This window comes from Talaromyces rugulosus, chromosome I, assembly GCF_013368755.1.
Source record: "Talaromyces rugulosus chromosome I, complete sequence".
Lineage (NCBI taxonomy): Eukaryota > Fungi > Ascomycota > Eurotiomycetes > Eurotiales > Trichocomaceae > Talaromyces > Talaromyces rugulosus.
The window spans coordinates 1,060,289-1,075,841 of NC_049561.1; the positions used below are offsets into that span (position 1 = coordinate 1,060,289).

The window sequence follows — 15,553 nt, forward strand, 5'->3', positions numbered from 1 at the left end:
TGCTACGTCTATAATTACACTGTGGCTTCAGCCACCCGTGTTCCTTTATCATGTCCAGTGTCGCAACACCAGATGGAAACAAAGATTAGGCAATGAACTATATTTCTAATTCTGAATAGATATGATGCCGTCCAAGCCCCTGTCCTGACTAAGTATTCAATTGATATTGCCCACAACTCCAACCCCAGGTCAAACGCCACGGAATCGCCGCAAATCCAGAACGAACGCATGATGTCATGAACAGCAAAACAAAACAAAAAGGCGAACAGTAATATTACTTTCTAAGGGAGGTAAGCGCCTCCGGCAACAATAAGGTTCATGTTCGTGAACTTGACCTTGTAAACTGGACTCTTCTTTGTCGGAAACGCGCTGATTTGGTCCGGGGTCACCACATTCTCTTTGCCCTTCTTTTTGCTGCTTCCAGGCCCAACTGAAGTCGATGCCTGCGTACTGGAGCCCCCTGCATTGGCATCAATCTTTGTGCCGCTACCAGTATCCGCCGCGAGTCGTGTCTGGTTGGATGTTGGCTCCGAGGCTGGAGGAGCAATGTCCCAAACTCGCACCGTGTTATCGGCACCAGACGAGACCAGCACGGTCGACTCGACACTCCAGTCCAATGACCAGATACCACCCTTACCGTGTCCACGCATGCGCTTCACGAAACGACCCGAGGCAAGCTCCCACAGGAAGATAGAGCCTTGGTCATCGGCAGATGCAAGATATTTCCCACTGCGACTGCAAGCAAGAGCAGTGATGTTGCCAGTATGACCAGTGAACATGCGCACTGCATTTCCAGTAGTCACTGCCCACATTCGGACGGTACGGTCAGAGCTTCCCGTGAAAACGTATGCCGAGTTTGGATGGAAACAGACGCAATCGACATCTTGATCATGGCCGGCAAAGATTCGCTGTTGGCGGATCCGGTCAGTGGCCCAGAGACGAGCGGTTTTGTCGTGGCCCCCAGACACAAAGTAATAGCCAAAAGGTCCCCAGCTGAGATCCCAAACTGGCTGATCATGGCCTTTATAGATGACCATACACTGCCACAGGTCCAGCGACCACAGTCGAATAGTTTTATCGGCCGAAGAAGAGAGGAGCCAACGTGCGTTGGTTGGAGCTATTTCACCCTCTGAACGAGGTGCCGAAGGAGCAAACTTGACCGAGTAAATCGGGCCCGAATGACCAAACAGACGTTTTGAGTTGGAAGGCGGGCTGGTAAACTCTTCGATGCCTTCATGACTCGGCCTGATGGCCTGGCCATCAAGGCTCCAGACGCGAATGTACGAGTCTTCAAAACCGGCAGCTACCAGCATGTTGTCATCGGAGAAATCAAGGCAGATCATGCTAGAATTCGAGTTAGAATTTGTCAAGACACACGATAAGAGTAAAATGGACTTACCGATCGTGGGTATTGTGAAATGTGAACATGCAGACTGAGCATGCAACGCCAACGCCGCCAGAACGGCCCTCGATCCGAAATCGGTCGCGATTTTCTTTGACTCGTTGCACCTCCATAGCAACGTCGCGGGCTGTGGATGGAGGAAACGGAACATCTGCATGCGTGGGAGCCTCCTCATCTTCCTCCTTCTTAATCATATCATCATACTCTTGAATAAGAGAATTTTGACCAGGTGCAGGAGGGTTTTTGGAGTCGTGGTCTTCGAGCTCTGCGCGAACATCGCTTTCCAACTCTGCTTCTGGAGGGAATTTTCCGAGTCTCAGCCTTGGCAATGTACCAGTCATCGCAGGATTGTCGCCAGTATATGCCGAGCCTGGATGGTGGCCTGGAATACCCTCGTCTTCGGCAGGAAACGTGTGGCTTTCGCTCGAGCGACCGAGCATCGCAGCGAAACTGAACCGATCGTCTGCAGCTCGGTCCTTCGTGATGACATTGCAGTAGCTGCTCATGATAGCAGACATGACAGAGCCGCCCTCTTTTTGCTTGTTCTCCAGGAACTGCATCAAATTTGAGAAGGCAGGATTGCTGAGGATCAACCGATATTTGTTTCCTCGGTACAATTTCGCGGTCGAGTTATCCTGGACATGTTCAGGGAGGGTGATTTTTTGGAGTGAGCGTATGTCCTCTGCATGCTCGGGAAGGAAAAGATTTTTGTTCGCTTCAAAATATTGTTGCGCTTCCTGGGGATACAAGGCTGTCGCCAGATCGAGGAAGGAATAGACAAACAGCGGCCAAAGCACACGTCGAAGTTCCGGCTGAAGGACCGTTAGAACAGAATAGAAAAGAGACGAGGTAGAGTTCTTCATACCTTGTATAAATCGAGATTATCTTCAATCCAGACCTTCAAAAGATCTGCCAAATAGTTTATTAGCAGCTGAATTCGTGACTCCGAATAAATAACATACCAAAACCAGCTTGATACTTTGGACGTTGATTTTCGTTAGACTGGGGTAAGGATCGGCCGTCGATTTCTTGACTGGCGGACTCCATGCGGAGCATTGCCTCAGTCCTCGTATAGCCTTTCTTGGCCAGGTAGTCTATGACCTATTCGAACATGGTTAGATATGATCACCTTGAAATGTTGAACAAATAAGACAATCAGGAAAATCAAGAAAAGCCCATCGTAGACGCCGACGCTCAACCTCTATTTCCCCTGAAAGCACAGATCGCAGAGAAAAGAGGCGAGGCTGAGGTCTTGGCCGCAACAGATTATGCTTGATGCGAAAGGGGGTGTGCAGATAAACAGGGCGTGTGTACTACACTAATGGCCTGTGCGTGGAGCATTTTGTTGTCCATGGTTGATTCGACAAACGACGAGCGTCCGAGTTGCAGTTGAGGAGAAAGGGAAAAAAAAGAAAAGCGAAGAACAGCGAAGAACAGCGGAGAGAAGACTTTGCAGGCAAACAGCTTCGCAGCGGGGTAACTCCTGTCTGTGTGTGCAAACAAGGTCGGTATTGGACGAGACTGTAAGCACCAATGTTGTCCGAGGGCTTTTAGATTGGCTCCCCGCACCTTGGTCTGCTTTTAAAGAGTTTCGTTCATTCTTGCCTCACTTCTTGTCGGGAATGCCCGTGAAAGACTTCAGTGGGATGACGGAGAAGGAAGGTGGACGATATCTTTTTTTGCAGACAACAAAGAAAACAACATCCATACAATTCGTCTCAACCAGCAGGAGCGACGACGGCGCATGCTATTCGACCAACAACACACACAGACACAGACACACACAACATGATACAAAAGAAAAGAGCCTGACATAAAAAAAAGAAACCTGACTCACAATTTGATTGAGGTTCTGCTGCGAAACCGGCGCCGGAGGCGGCCCCGAAGGACCAGGCGTCGTCGGCGTATGCACTACAGGCGCATTCGCATTCATGGGCTGTTGAGACATTGGTGGCATTGAAGCATTTGGCCCAATGCTGCCACTGCGCTGGGCAGGGCTGGGAGCACCACCACCTGGCGCAGACATGGCCGCTTTTGTCGGATTTCTTGGTTTGTTCCGCCAACTGCAAAAAGGCCGTACTGATTAACAGATAATTTCTATATATTTTTGGGCAAATATGTCTGATGGCGGAAACATGCGCATGCCTGTGGAAAGATTGTTTCTTGTCGTCTTGTGGCAGGTTTGATGGAAGGTCGAAAGGTCGCGCATCGCGGCTGCCAAAGCGGGTTTTTGATACTGGGCTAGACTGGTTTGGGTTAGCGGCAACCCTCCCTTCCAGATTTAGAGCTTCTTTCAGTTTCCCCGGCACGGCCACACGTGATTTCTGCGTCCAAGTCGCTCTCAACTGTACTTGAAGAGATACACGATACAACATCTAAAATCGACACGGTTCATTTCCAGCGCACACAAATGGACGAGCCATCAGACACAACGTCTCAGACGTTCTCCTCTGCCGACCGAATCCGACAATTGAACGACATCGACAAGGTGCGCATTCCCATGATGACGATGATGATAGGAAAAAAAAAAAAAAAACAAAAGAAATTTCACTAACACCTCGCACAGGACATTGCAACACTGGTCAACTCCGCCGGACTAGCTATCAAAGTGCTCGCAAACGACAAATCCGAGAACAATTCCGTCGAAGAACGAAAAGCCGCGTTCAAGAGTGCCACGTCCCAATACTTTGCCTTGCTCTCGTCCATCGATGTCAGGTTACGTCGCCAGGTCTATGCCTTGGAGGAAGCCGGGATTCTTGATGCAGAGGCTGTCAGTGCCAATACCGGGTCGTTCAGAGGCGATGCAGCTGGCGGCGCGGGGGCTGGGCCTAATGCAGCAGGTGCTGCTGCTGCTGCTGCTGGTGGTGGTGCGGGCGCGGGACAGTTCAGTCCGCTTGAGATAAGCTGGCTTAATAGTCGCAAAGATACGGTGGGCAAGGACAAGGAAGCAGAGTCGTGGGCTGCTGCGAGGGAACTTGTCAAGAGACTGCAAACCGAGAGCGGTCAGGCAAACGTGGACAAGATGGACACGGATTGAGACTGAGACTACGCGGTCAGAATTATGAAATGGTTGGAATTAGAACGGGTTGCTGTTCGAAATACCGTCTACGAGAAGACTGGCGAATCTTGTCAAAACGTCTACCTTGGACATGCTCAACAAGGATACGGCCGGAAACATACAACTGTCTACTGCTTGGACTACAAGATACATTCTCACAAAGCCAGTTACGCTCAAGAACTAATCATTGCAAGGAAATCGGCACAGGTATCTACAGGATGCCCTACAACCAAAGGAACACTTGCATGTCATCATCAGATAGTCTTCTACCTCTCAACCGGGCAATGCCTATCTATCTCTTGCCCATCGAGTTGATCATCTCTCTGTGGGCGGCTCTATCCTGGTTCGTTTCCGACAGGGACGCGAGACCTAGAAGAAATCTAGATTAGATCTTGGTCACAATATAATCCAAAATGATGTACTTACTTCGGAGGTCGCCAACGACGTCCTTTGCTTTGCCAAAATATACCTCTTCTGTTTGTACCAATCAGCATCGCATATTTCTAAAATAAAATTAAAAAAACATACGCAGCAGATTCCTCATCTTCAATTCCATATCCTCCACAAGCCTGCCGACATTGGCAATATGGCTCGCATCCGACTCAACAGGAAGATCCGTCTCGATCTGTCGAGTCATATTCCCACTGAGATCCATTTCGCCTAGAGCATCGGTCTGGTTGGCCAGATGCAAAATAACAGTGCTGGTCAGGCGGTAGTGCGACATGCGAGCGCGGTCGGTGGCTTCAAAGACGTGAATGCTGTCCCATGCGCCCGAGCTTTTTCCACCAGGAGTGACTCCTTAAAAACCAGCATCAGTAAATCCATATCTTTTTTTTTTCTCGTCAAGAGGGATTTAGATACCCTTCTTCAGCAACACAACCCCGGCAAACCCATCGTCCAAATCCCAAAAATAAACACTCCCAATGCCACCCTCATAGTACAAGTCACGGTAGACATCAAACGCCTCGTTGGCAGCAACCTCGAGCTTGCGCACGCGCTCACTCGGGACAGTGCCGTCTTCGAGCGGCGGGTCAAACTCGTTGCTCCAGGGGGACCGGTAGCTGTCGCCGTCGCGGTTGTAGTCGCAGAGCAGGTAGTCGCGGTTGGATTTGCTGCATCTTCGCACTTCGAGCGGTTGGTCGATGGAGGAGAGGAGGTCTTCGGTCAGGTCGGGCACGAGCGTGGTGATTGATTGTAGGCTGCGGCCGGTGTCGCGCGGCGAGAGCCGGCGGAGGAGGTCTCTGTTATGTTGTTTTGTCGTCAGTGGAGAGAGAGAGAGAGAGGGCGGGGTACAGCAGGATGGATGGGCAATGGAGGGAGGGCGGGCAATGTCTAAAGACTGGGCTATGCCGAGGTGAAGAGCAGATCCCTCTTGATATATTAGTATTCAGAGGCCGACTTACAGAGCACTGTCAAATTGGGTATCAGCCATGGTTGTAGAGCGTAGAGTGCAAGTGGTGACTGACTCCGTGTCGGCTCGGCGTGGCTTGACGGGGCAGCTGCGTGGAGCCGCAGTTTAACTAAGGCCGAGCCATGCTTCGTGCTGAAACACAACACCAACACTATAAATAGTATTTGCTTCATTACGGTATTAATTCTACCAAAATATGCAACCCACTCTTCAAGTCATTATATGTCACAACTAAAGTACATATTTACCCAAAGCCTGAATCTAAACCTAAAAAAATTCGTCATCGTCGTCATCATCTTCAATTACACGGCGCGGTCTTTTCCGGGCCTTTTTCGGAGAGTTGGGCTCATTTAATCGACTAGCAAGAGTCTCAATGTCAGGAAGGTCGTAGTCCATGTCCTCGACATCGCTTATTTGAGACACGTAGAATGGTCGATCATTAGCATCGGGAGCCGCGTAAGGAGAACACATAAGCGGAGAAGAGCGATCGGTTTTGCGATCCGGAGAGGGAGGTATTCTGGTTGAATTCGAACTTGTGGGAAGCAATGCCTTTTTGGCAGGTTTGTAGACTTGCCTTGCAGGCAGCTTAGACGCTCTTTTTCGGATCTCGTCTAGAACAGAGTCATAATGCAACTCACAACTAGGCTGCGTGGCGTCCATTTTCTGAAAAGCATTGACCATTCGCCGTGTCAAGGAGCCGTGTGCAATCAGCTTGGTAGGTCGAAGAGTTCGTTGTAGCTGAGGAAATGCATCTTTTCGAGGCCCTCGAATAAACTGCGGTGTGGTGCCTCCGACGTTGCGGTACCTGAATTCCAACTCACTCTCTTGTTGGGGTGTCAGTAGGACCTCCTCGGCGCGTGGAATTTCCGCTGGTTTCGGAGGAGGTGGCGTGGGCGCTCTTTTTTTCGGCTTCTTTTTGACCATAGTGCGTATATCGGCATTTCCACTTCCCTCCCCAATCCGAGAAGCCTTGGTGAAGCCGGTTTCGACATCATCCGGCATATGGAACTTTTTAGGAGGTCGTTTGGGAGCCCGACCCTTTTTTTTCTTCGGTTCGGGCAATTCTTGCTGCGAGTTCTCAGGAGGTATATCAACTTCTCGCTTGTCAACATCAGGTTTAACGTCCTTGGGAAGAATGCGCGCTGATTTCTCCTCGTGAAAGTCAAAACGAGTGCCACTCGCGATGAGCTCCTGCATCTTTTCATAATTATCTTTCGCTTTGATATACGACTCTTCTTCCTTTCCTTGCATCAAAAGTAAGACGATGTTGCCGGCTCGCTTTCGACCAGTACGGCCCATTCGTTGCAGCATTCGGATCGGACTGGCGGAGGAATCGTAGCATACAATCAGGTCAACTTCTCCAATATCCAGGCCTTCTTCACCGATAGATGTCGCGACAATCGTGTTGTAGGTGCCGCTTTTAAACTTTTCAATAACGCTTAATTGTTTCTTCTGGTCCATGCCTTCCGATCCTTTGGCGCTTGCCTGTCCTACGAAGACATGTGGTCGGATTATCGGTTCATGCCGCTTCAGCACTCTGGTGATCTCTTCAGCACTATCTCTGAAATGAGCGAAGATCATGATTCTCGTGTTTGATATTTGGTCTGTTCCCTCTCCAGCGTCCATGAAATGATTAAGAACTATTTCTCTCAGGTATTCCAACTTTGGATGACCAATGAATTCCGGGTTTTTACTCCAAGGATCAATATGGTTCATCAACTTCTTGAAATGGTCTTCCTCGACAATGGCTCTCTGGTATTTTCCCCCCTTTTTACCCTCGGTGTTCGACCTGAAAGATACCAAATGTCTATAAAAAGGGACAATACCGTGGTACTTTAATAAATCGATAGCATGCGCCACACTGGCCAAGACAGTAAACAGGGAGTTCACTTTTCCCTTTAGTCCGAAATGCGCATTTCTCCCTACGTCAGAAGCCATCCACTGTTGCCGTGCTTTTGTGAGGCCGAATGCAGTAAGAGTCATGGGATCACGCCCCCAATAGGCGTTCAGACTCCGAAGCTGATCGACGCTAGATTGTAATGCTTTTGACAAAAGATCCATACACAGAAGCATCTCTTCTGTATTGGTAAAAGTCTGGACATCGACATTGCGAGCGTGAACATACTCTCGAATATCCAAAGATTGCTCAGTGCGGATCTCTACTCTTGCAATTTCCAGACCGTCGACAACCGTCTGAACAGCCTCAACGGTCGATCCAGGAGTAGCCGTTAACGCCAGGACTCGAAAGCTTGAATTGAATCGTCGAAGAAACTTGACGACTTCGACGTAGGCATATCCACCAGTTGCGCGGTGTGCTTCATCTACCACAAGCAGGACAATGCGTTTCGGGTCGGCAATTCCGGTCTTAAGGTCGTTGGTCAGGGTTTGAGGAGTCATAAAAAATATGCGCTTAGTTTGCCACTCCTCTGCTCTGATTCCTGGAGGTACATTTCCCGTGAGAAGGGTGGTCTCAGAGCGAGGAATACCGGCGATTCCCAAACAAGCCGATACCTGTTGTGTGACCAAGGGTTTCGTAGGGGCAACAAAGACGATCTGGGCTGTCTTTGTCCATCGAAACCAGTTCAACATGATAGTGGCAGCAATAAACGTCTTTCCGAGACCAGTAGGCAGTGCAACCAGAAGGTTATGGAAGAGACCTTTCTGGGTGATGTTGAATTGGTAGTCTCGAATCCTGCCTAGATTGGTGGGATATACCCATGTCTGCATTGCCTCCGTATCTAATTTGTGGTGGGTCGGCGGTTCGTCTCTGTCAGGTGGTGACCAGCTCCGAACTGCTTGTGAGGGATCTCGGGTGGCTGCCTGGAACAAGGTCGTCTGGCGGAGGTTTGTACGCTGCGTCTGGAGTGGTCTATTTGTTGTTGTTGGAGGAGGGGCCATGGACACCTTTTGAGGCGATAAGCATGGAGATGAGTCGAAAGCATCGTCGGGAATGTCGCCGATATCGAATCCTATATCATCGGGTTGGGATACGACAGGCCGAGTCGTTGTCGTCGCGTTCGCTGACACTGTACTCGTATTGAATTTGCGGGGGCGCTCTTCCTCGAATGATTCCAAAGATGCCGCTAGAGCAGCCAGTAAATCTACATCATTCTCGTCGTTTCCGGGTTCATGTCTAACTGGGCCACCACTGGTTTCCGGCGCCATTGTCTGCTGTATCTGTGGTTCTGGTTTCTTCCACCGAGGTCCACGGATTCGGGACGGACTCGAATGTGGCTGCGTCAGCTGTGTGACAAAGGTGTCTTCTTGCAGGCTCGGTTTCTTGGGGACGAAGATTTTATATTTGGACTGGTATCCGTCGTCGCTTTCGTCGTCCTCGGAGTATCGCTGGGGGGATGGTAGTGACGGGCTGCCATCTGAGTCCATATCGTCGTCTGGGTCTTCAAATTCATCACCGCCGAGCCCCGCTGCGGCCTTGCCATGGGCTGTGCTGGCGGCCGAACCATTTCTCAAGCGCCTTCTCTTGGACGGGCGTGGGGAATCGGCCACGCTGGCCTGGGAGTCAACGACCTCGGATTGAGTACTGGCGACGACGAAGTCATCGTCGTCGAAGTCGCTGTAGGTGTCGGACATTTTGGATGCACAGGCCGGCGGCCGTGGTGTTTTAGTACATCAAGCTCGATTGATGACATCGACGGAGCAGGAACGCGACACGACGCGCCGCGAAAGCACGTGACGTCTCTAATAGGAATAGCTTGCATCTACATCCCCTTTCGTTATTTGACGGTCCAGAATCCAGATGTCCGGGGTTTTAATTAAGTAATTGTTAGTCTCCTAGAGCCGGAGGAAATTAAACGCTTTGTCTGGACTACAAGATTCGTGTGACCAGTCAACTGGGCTTGCTTGCCACCGATTGGCACCAAGGACAGCCACAAATCAATATTACTGTGCCAGATGGTGAATAGCAATAATATATCAAGGCGATGTGCTATTACCCCCGGCATAGAGGCAATTTGAAATTGGCAGTATTGTCTATTATCAATATTATTTGTATTTGATAGTACTAGTATTGCACTCACATGACCAAACAGGCAGCCTGAGCTACTAGTCGCGGGACCCACACATTAATATGATCGTCGAGCTTCCCCGGATTCGCGTTCGCGACTCCAGTCTCTCCAGTCGGGGAATTGGCGATCACTACTCAAACATGCATAAATACTCCTGTAGCCATGCACTGTCCAGTGTCCACTGCGATGCTCTGCTGATCGGCGCAAAACAAGAGGCAAAACACGCGCAGCCCCCGAGACAATCCCTGCGGCGCTCAGGGAGCCACCTGAGACGCAGCCAATCAGCAGCCGCGGTGGCAGATGCGAGGGCCTAAGTGCAGCCCGCACAGCCAATCAGCGGGCGGTCTAGGCCTGGGGAGAATCCGAAACAAGAGAGCCTCCCGCGCTAAGCCTGATTGGGAGGAAGTCATTGAATGCTCCTTCCTCCTCATTTTTTTCATTCTTCCTCCTTCCTTATTTCTCGTTCTTGCTCCTTTCTGTTTTCTACACGCTCTCTCTCTCCTTCTCTTTGTCCATCACTTCTGTCTATACCAGCTCGCTGCTTTGCACAATACCCCATCCTCGCCAACAACATGAAGTTCTCCATTGTCGCTCTTTCTGGCCTCGCTGCCATTGCTGCCTCCCAGACCACCACCGGCACTGCTGCAACCGCGGTAGTTTCTTTGACTCCGGAGGCATCCTGTGCTACCAAGTGTGAGCAGCCTCAGTTTTGATATCTATCTCTGTCAATGCTCTTTAAACTAAACATTATTCTTTCAGGTGCCGACACCGACGTGTGCTGCAGGGCTCAATGCTACCACGTGCCATGCCCCGACGCCTCCATGGCTAACGACACCACTTCTTGCGTGGCTGCCTGCCCCCAGGGTGATGGCTCTGCCAAGGATACCGACGCCTATGCCAGCTGCCAACAGTCCTGCTACAACTCCCACTTCTTCCCCGCAACTGCCTACACCGGCGGTGCAACTGGTACTGTTGCCAGTGCCAGCGCCAGTGAGACTGGAAGTAACTCGGCTTCCGCCACCGGCTGTACGTGTTATACTATCCCCAAGTACTTTGTTCTCCAGCATACTGACATATCCGTGACTGCTTAGCCTCGGACTCTGAATCTGGCTCTGCTACCACGACAGGTGCTTCGGGCACCCAGTCTGGCAGCGCCACTGCCAGCGGCAGTGGTGCTAGTGCCACCAATACTGGTGCTGCCAGTCAACTTGGCTTGCAGATCGGCTCTGCCGGTATTGTCGGCGCTATCGTGGCTGCCATGGTTCTCTAGATTGTGTTTGATCTAGGTTTGAGAAAGGACGTGTCTGGCTGTAGTTAATAATCCATTCGATTCTCCATCTTCGGAACACATGTACTTTACAAATACATAATTAATGTGACGCTTACGGATATATCATAATGTATCTCTTCAAAAATGCACTTGGAATAAACAAAAATAAACATTGAAGTAGATAACATGGAGCCTACATTTCTTCCCTATATCTGTTAATCACTTCAAAAAGAAACACGAACGCCACTGATGTGAATTGCCTCTACCGCGAAGGTATTCAGCCACAAGATCCTTGTAAACGCCAACAATGCTAGCCCTAAGCCTTATTGCCCAAACGGGTAAATCCCCAGGAGGGGCTGATTCTTCCCCATACGGAAAGTATTGTTTTCTGGCAGCCTAATTTTACTTTTCTATTCACCGAAATATTATAGAATGCTTGCAGCTATGGTCAGCTTTCTCTCTTATCGTAATCATTGCCTATTCCGGTATAGCTCATCCCAACCAAGAGCCAGCCAATCAAATTACTATTTTCCCGTCGCAAAACTCACCAACTTCTTGCAAGAGTTTGCTAGAGAAAACAACCTTTGAAGAAAAACTATATCCAGATAACTGTGGACGGCAAGCAATTGATACGGTTCCACCCAATCTATCAACTATCTGGTAATTGCGCTCGATCGGGAAGTCTGCCTGCCGCGCCTTCCTGTTGTGTGACTTTTCCCCATGCCCGACACCAACGACACTCCATTACGGCCCTATCGATCACACAAGATCCCCGCCTGTGACTTTTGTCGAAGACGGAAAAGCCGATGTACACAGGACTTGGTGGACCAGCCATGTCTGCTGTGTCGCATGCACGGGGCTGCATGTTCCACCGCCAAACGTGGTGTTGATGCGAGTCCTCGTGCTCAAACACCGACGGCGAGTAATAGTACCAAGAGACGGCGTGTAAACGACAAAGGGTCGCAAAATACCGATGGGCGCCAGAGAAGGTCATCGAGAACTGCTGCAGCTCGGCATTCTCCTGTTGTTGAAGAGCAGCAGTCGAGACCTGCACGGCGGCTTTCTGCTGTTGCCGCTAATGATACAAACAATCAGTCTAGCCACATTATCGGGCCAGCCATGGCTCGTGATGCTCAAGTCCTCCAGCGATATATGTCGCCGGCCTATGATACAGCAGTTTCCTATGCTCGCCCAAACCCATATAGCGTGTACTCACACGATCCACGAGACCCTGTGGTGTACATGAAAGTTCCTCGTCATCGTAACATTGTGCCTTCTGGGAACGGGACCGCTGGCTTCAAGCAGTTTGAATCAATGGAAAAAATAATCGAGCCGTTGGGGCCAGAGCTTTTCCATGTGTATGCAGTCCTCCGAGACCTTCTCATTAAAAAAATCCGCTAATATTGGCTGCAGTTATTTTGAAAACATCCATCCTCCATTTCCAATCTTGGATGAAAATACAGTTCTTGAGGCTTATCGTCAAGACGGTCTCCCCCATTCTCTTGTGTGTGAAATATACGCCGTCTCCCTCATTCTGTGGAAAACGTCGAGGAAAATCGCCAGCAGTGGTCGTCCAACTCCAGACATTAGGTATATGTGGAATCTAGCCGTCAGTGCTATGAACGACGATTTCTCGGCACCGGATTTTTCTACTGTCTTGGCCTGTATTCTAGATCTTCTTGGACGGCCGATTACTTCTATCACGTACAACGCGGTAAACATCGGCCGAGTTGTTGCTCTAGCCCAAAGCTTAGGGCTGAATCGAAATCCACTTAAATGGGACCTTGACTTTAGGCAAAAGAGTCTACGTATTCGTACTTGGTGGGGGATTCTGATCCATGATCAGTGGTAAGTTGCTGTCACCTTTTTAAAACTCTCGACTAACTTTCGCAGGGCGAGTCTATCGCATGGGACTCCGCCTCATATCCATCGGTCTCAGTGGGACGTTCCACTGCCTGACTCAGACTCTTTGCTGATAAACGGTGCTTCTACGGGTGGCTTTATAGCAAATGATCGAGCCCAAGGTGGCCGCTGTTTTATCGCTCTGTGTCAATTGACCGTCGTTCTAGGAGGCATTTTGTCTTTGCTATACACAGTTGAAGATCAAACTAGGGAACAGGCATTTAGAGCTTTGAGAAGACACGAAACAGCACTTGACCAGTGGGAGGAGGGCCTGCCTCATTGGCTTTGCCCTGGTAGTCTATCGTATAATAGAAAGACTGCTGGAGCCTTGAACCTGCAACTTTGCTACCTGGTTGTGCGAATGTGTCTGTGGAGAATAGGGCTTCTTGTAGGTCTTCGGTTTATTTATTTTTAACTACTAACGTTTACATATCAAGGAACTCCATCGGTCAGACGATGCCGACATAAAGAAAGACAAATTATACTACCAGGCAAGATGCCGAAAGGCTGCCCGGGCGGTAATTGACTTTATTACTTTGTTGAAAAGGAGTGAGATCGACGTGTTCTGGTTACCTTGTAAGCAATCATTCTGATACCAGCATCTATATATCCACTAATATAAACATCAAGATACCGCGTACCACTTTACTTCAGCAGCGACACTGATTCTTCGCTGTGCACTCGAGGCCGAGGATACCGATACTGCTCAAGAATGTGTAGCAAGCGCAAAGAGACTGATGGATTTTCTGCGCAAGATGAAAAATGAGGTTAATTGGGATCTGGCAGATATCTGTCTTGGTCACTGCGAAGCCGTCGTTGAGAAATTGAGCGACAGTCACTGTCTCGAGACGTGGCGCAGGATTCCACATGGCGGTGGACAACAACAACAACAACAACAACAACAGTTTGAAGAAGAGTGGAACAGGAATATACCGGCTCAGGCAAGTCATGAGGGTCCTCCTGAACCATTGGATGATGGTATTTTCGTGCCGTTGAACCAGGACGTGAACGAATCAGGAGCGGAGAGTGCCCAGACTCTTTTTCAGGATCTTATGGCCTACAATTCTACGCCAGGGACCATGATTGACAATCCCATGTTCCCTGATCTGTGGCAGCTGCCATACTTGGATGAGTATAGCTATCGCAATTTCTAGCTCGATTTGTCACTTTCCGTCGGGTATTGAGAAATGTCTGATAAGATAGGGTACAACGCATGTTTCCCGACGGAGAACACTCACAGATGGATAATGGAATCTCGTGGCCAACCCCGCATATAAAAGACGTACATCTCGACCAGTTTCATTTCAGACTTTCTCTCCATTACCGTCTTGAAATTTAACAAATTCAACAACATGCAGCTCCCACAACCCTTTGCCGATATCCCGCGAGAATCGTTTCTCTTCGGTCCGTCGCCCATCCAGCACCTTCCCAACATCACCAAAGCCCTCGGTGGACAGGTTCATATTTATGCAAAGAGAGAAGACTGTAACTCTGGTCTCGCTTTTGGAGGGAATAAAACCCGGAAATTAGAGTGAGCACCAAAAGTAAACATCCAAGTCACATGTAGAGCGGACTGTTAAACTCGAAATCAGATACCTCGCATCAGATGCATTAGCACAAGGATGCGACACATTGGTCAGCATCGGCGGATTCCAGTCCAACCATACTCGACAAGTAGCAGCAATTGGGACTAAATTGGGAATGGAAGTCGCCCTTGTCCAGGAGAAATGGGTGCAGTGGGAAGACCCAGTGTACGACAAGGCCGGAAACATTCAGCTGTCACGGCTAATGGGCGCGGATGCGCGTCTCGATCCGTCTCCATTCGGCATTGAGCATAAACAGACACTCCAAAAGCTGCAGCAGGAGATGGTTGACAGGGGCAGGAAGCCGTATTACATCCCAGCGGGAGCTTCAGATCACCCATTAGGCGGCCTGGGTTTCGCGCGGTGGGCGTTTGAAGTCGAGCAGCAAGAAAAAGAAATAGGAGTCTTCTTTGACACAGTCATTGTGTGTGCAGTCACCGGTTCGACCATGGCGGGCATGGTAGCAGGATTCAAGCTCGCACAAAAGAAAAATGGCTCACGGCCACGCAAGGTCATTGGCATCGACGCCTCGGCGACGGTCAAACAGACCTTTGACCAAATCCTGCGCATCGCCCGGACCACAGGAACCAAAATCGGTCTGAGCGAAGACGACAATGTCACGGCGGATGACATCATCCTCGACGACAGGTATCACGCAGGCGTCTATGGGATCCCAGATCAGCAGACCATTGACGCTATCAAGTTTGGAGCCTCGACAGAGGCCTTCATCACCGATCCCGTATACGAGGGTAAGAGTCTGGCAGGGATGATGGACCTGGTGCGAAAAGGGGAAATCACCGCGGGGTCCAACGTGTTGTATGCCCATTTGGGAGGGCAGTTAGCACTGAATGCGTACACTGGGATGTAACTTTCGCCAGTGTGACAGACAGCGTGGCAGTCCA

General features: G+C 49.9%; 6 protein-coding genes across 6 annotated transcripts; 3 read left to right on the forward strand and 3 right to left on the reverse strand.

Annotated features, from left to right (window-relative positions):
* Positions 1–281: 281 nt before the first annotated feature.
* Positions 282–3,428, reverse strand: TRUGW13939_00352 (uncharacterized protein; the record flags this gene model as incomplete). Its single annotated transcript, XM_035483560.1, has 5 exons — positions 282–1,344; positions 1,400–2,214; positions 2,268–2,311; positions 2,365–2,503; positions 3,240–3,428. 5 exons carry the CDS (start codon positions 3,426–3,428, stop codon positions 282–284), a joined length of 2,250 nt encoding a protein of 749 aa, XP_035339453.1.
* Positions 3,429–3,812: 384 nt separating this feature from the next.
* TRUGW13939_00353 (uncharacterized protein) lies at positions 3,813–4,439 on the forward strand (the record flags this gene model as incomplete). Its single annotated transcript, XM_035483561.1, has 2 exons — positions 3,813–3,890; positions 3,969–4,439. The coding sequence occupies 2 exons, from the start codon at positions 3,813–3,815 to the stop codon at positions 4,437–4,439; spliced, it is 549 nt and encodes a 182-aa protein (XP_035339454.1).
* Positions 4,440–4,752: 313 nt separating this feature from the next.
* On the reverse strand, positions 4,753–5,892 carry TRUGW13939_00354 (uncharacterized protein; the record flags this gene model as incomplete). Its single annotated transcript, XM_035483562.1, has 5 exons — positions 4,753–4,829; positions 4,887–4,934; positions 4,989–5,258; positions 5,322–5,701; positions 5,864–5,892. 5 exons carry the CDS (start codon positions 5,890–5,892, stop codon positions 4,753–4,755), a joined length of 804 nt encoding a protein of 267 aa, XP_035339455.1.
* A 246-nt stretch (positions 5,893–6,138) lies between these two features.
* On the reverse strand, positions 6,139–9,462 carry TRUGW13939_00355 (uncharacterized protein; the record flags this gene model as incomplete). The annotated part of the gene is made up of 1 exon (XM_035483563.1): positions 6,139–9,462. One exon carries the CDS (start codon positions 9,460–9,462, stop codon positions 6,139–6,141), a length of 3,324 nt encoding a protein of 1,107 aa, XP_035339456.1.
* A 1,006-nt stretch (positions 9,463–10,468) lies between these two features.
* TRUGW13939_00356 (uncharacterized protein) lies at positions 10,469–11,166 on the forward strand (the record flags this gene model as incomplete). Its single annotated transcript, XM_035483564.1, has 3 exons — positions 10,469–10,589; positions 10,656–10,922; positions 10,988–11,166. 3 exons carry the CDS (start codon positions 10,469–10,471, stop codon positions 11,164–11,166), a joined length of 567 nt encoding a protein of 188 aa, XP_035339457.1.
* Positions 11,167–11,886: 720 nt separating this feature from the next.
* Positions 11,887–15,519, forward strand: TRUGW13939_00357 (uncharacterized protein; the record flags this gene model as incomplete). The annotated part of the gene is made up of 7 exons (XM_035483565.1): positions 11,887–12,524; positions 12,580–13,014; positions 13,060–13,456; positions 13,506–13,644; positions 13,699–14,200; positions 14,366–14,599; positions 14,661–15,519. The coding sequence occupies 7 exons, from the start codon at positions 11,887–11,889 to the stop codon at positions 15,517–15,519; spliced, it is 3,204 nt and encodes a 1,067-aa protein (XP_035339458.1).
* Between the last annotated feature and the right edge of the window lie 34 nt (positions 15,520–15,553).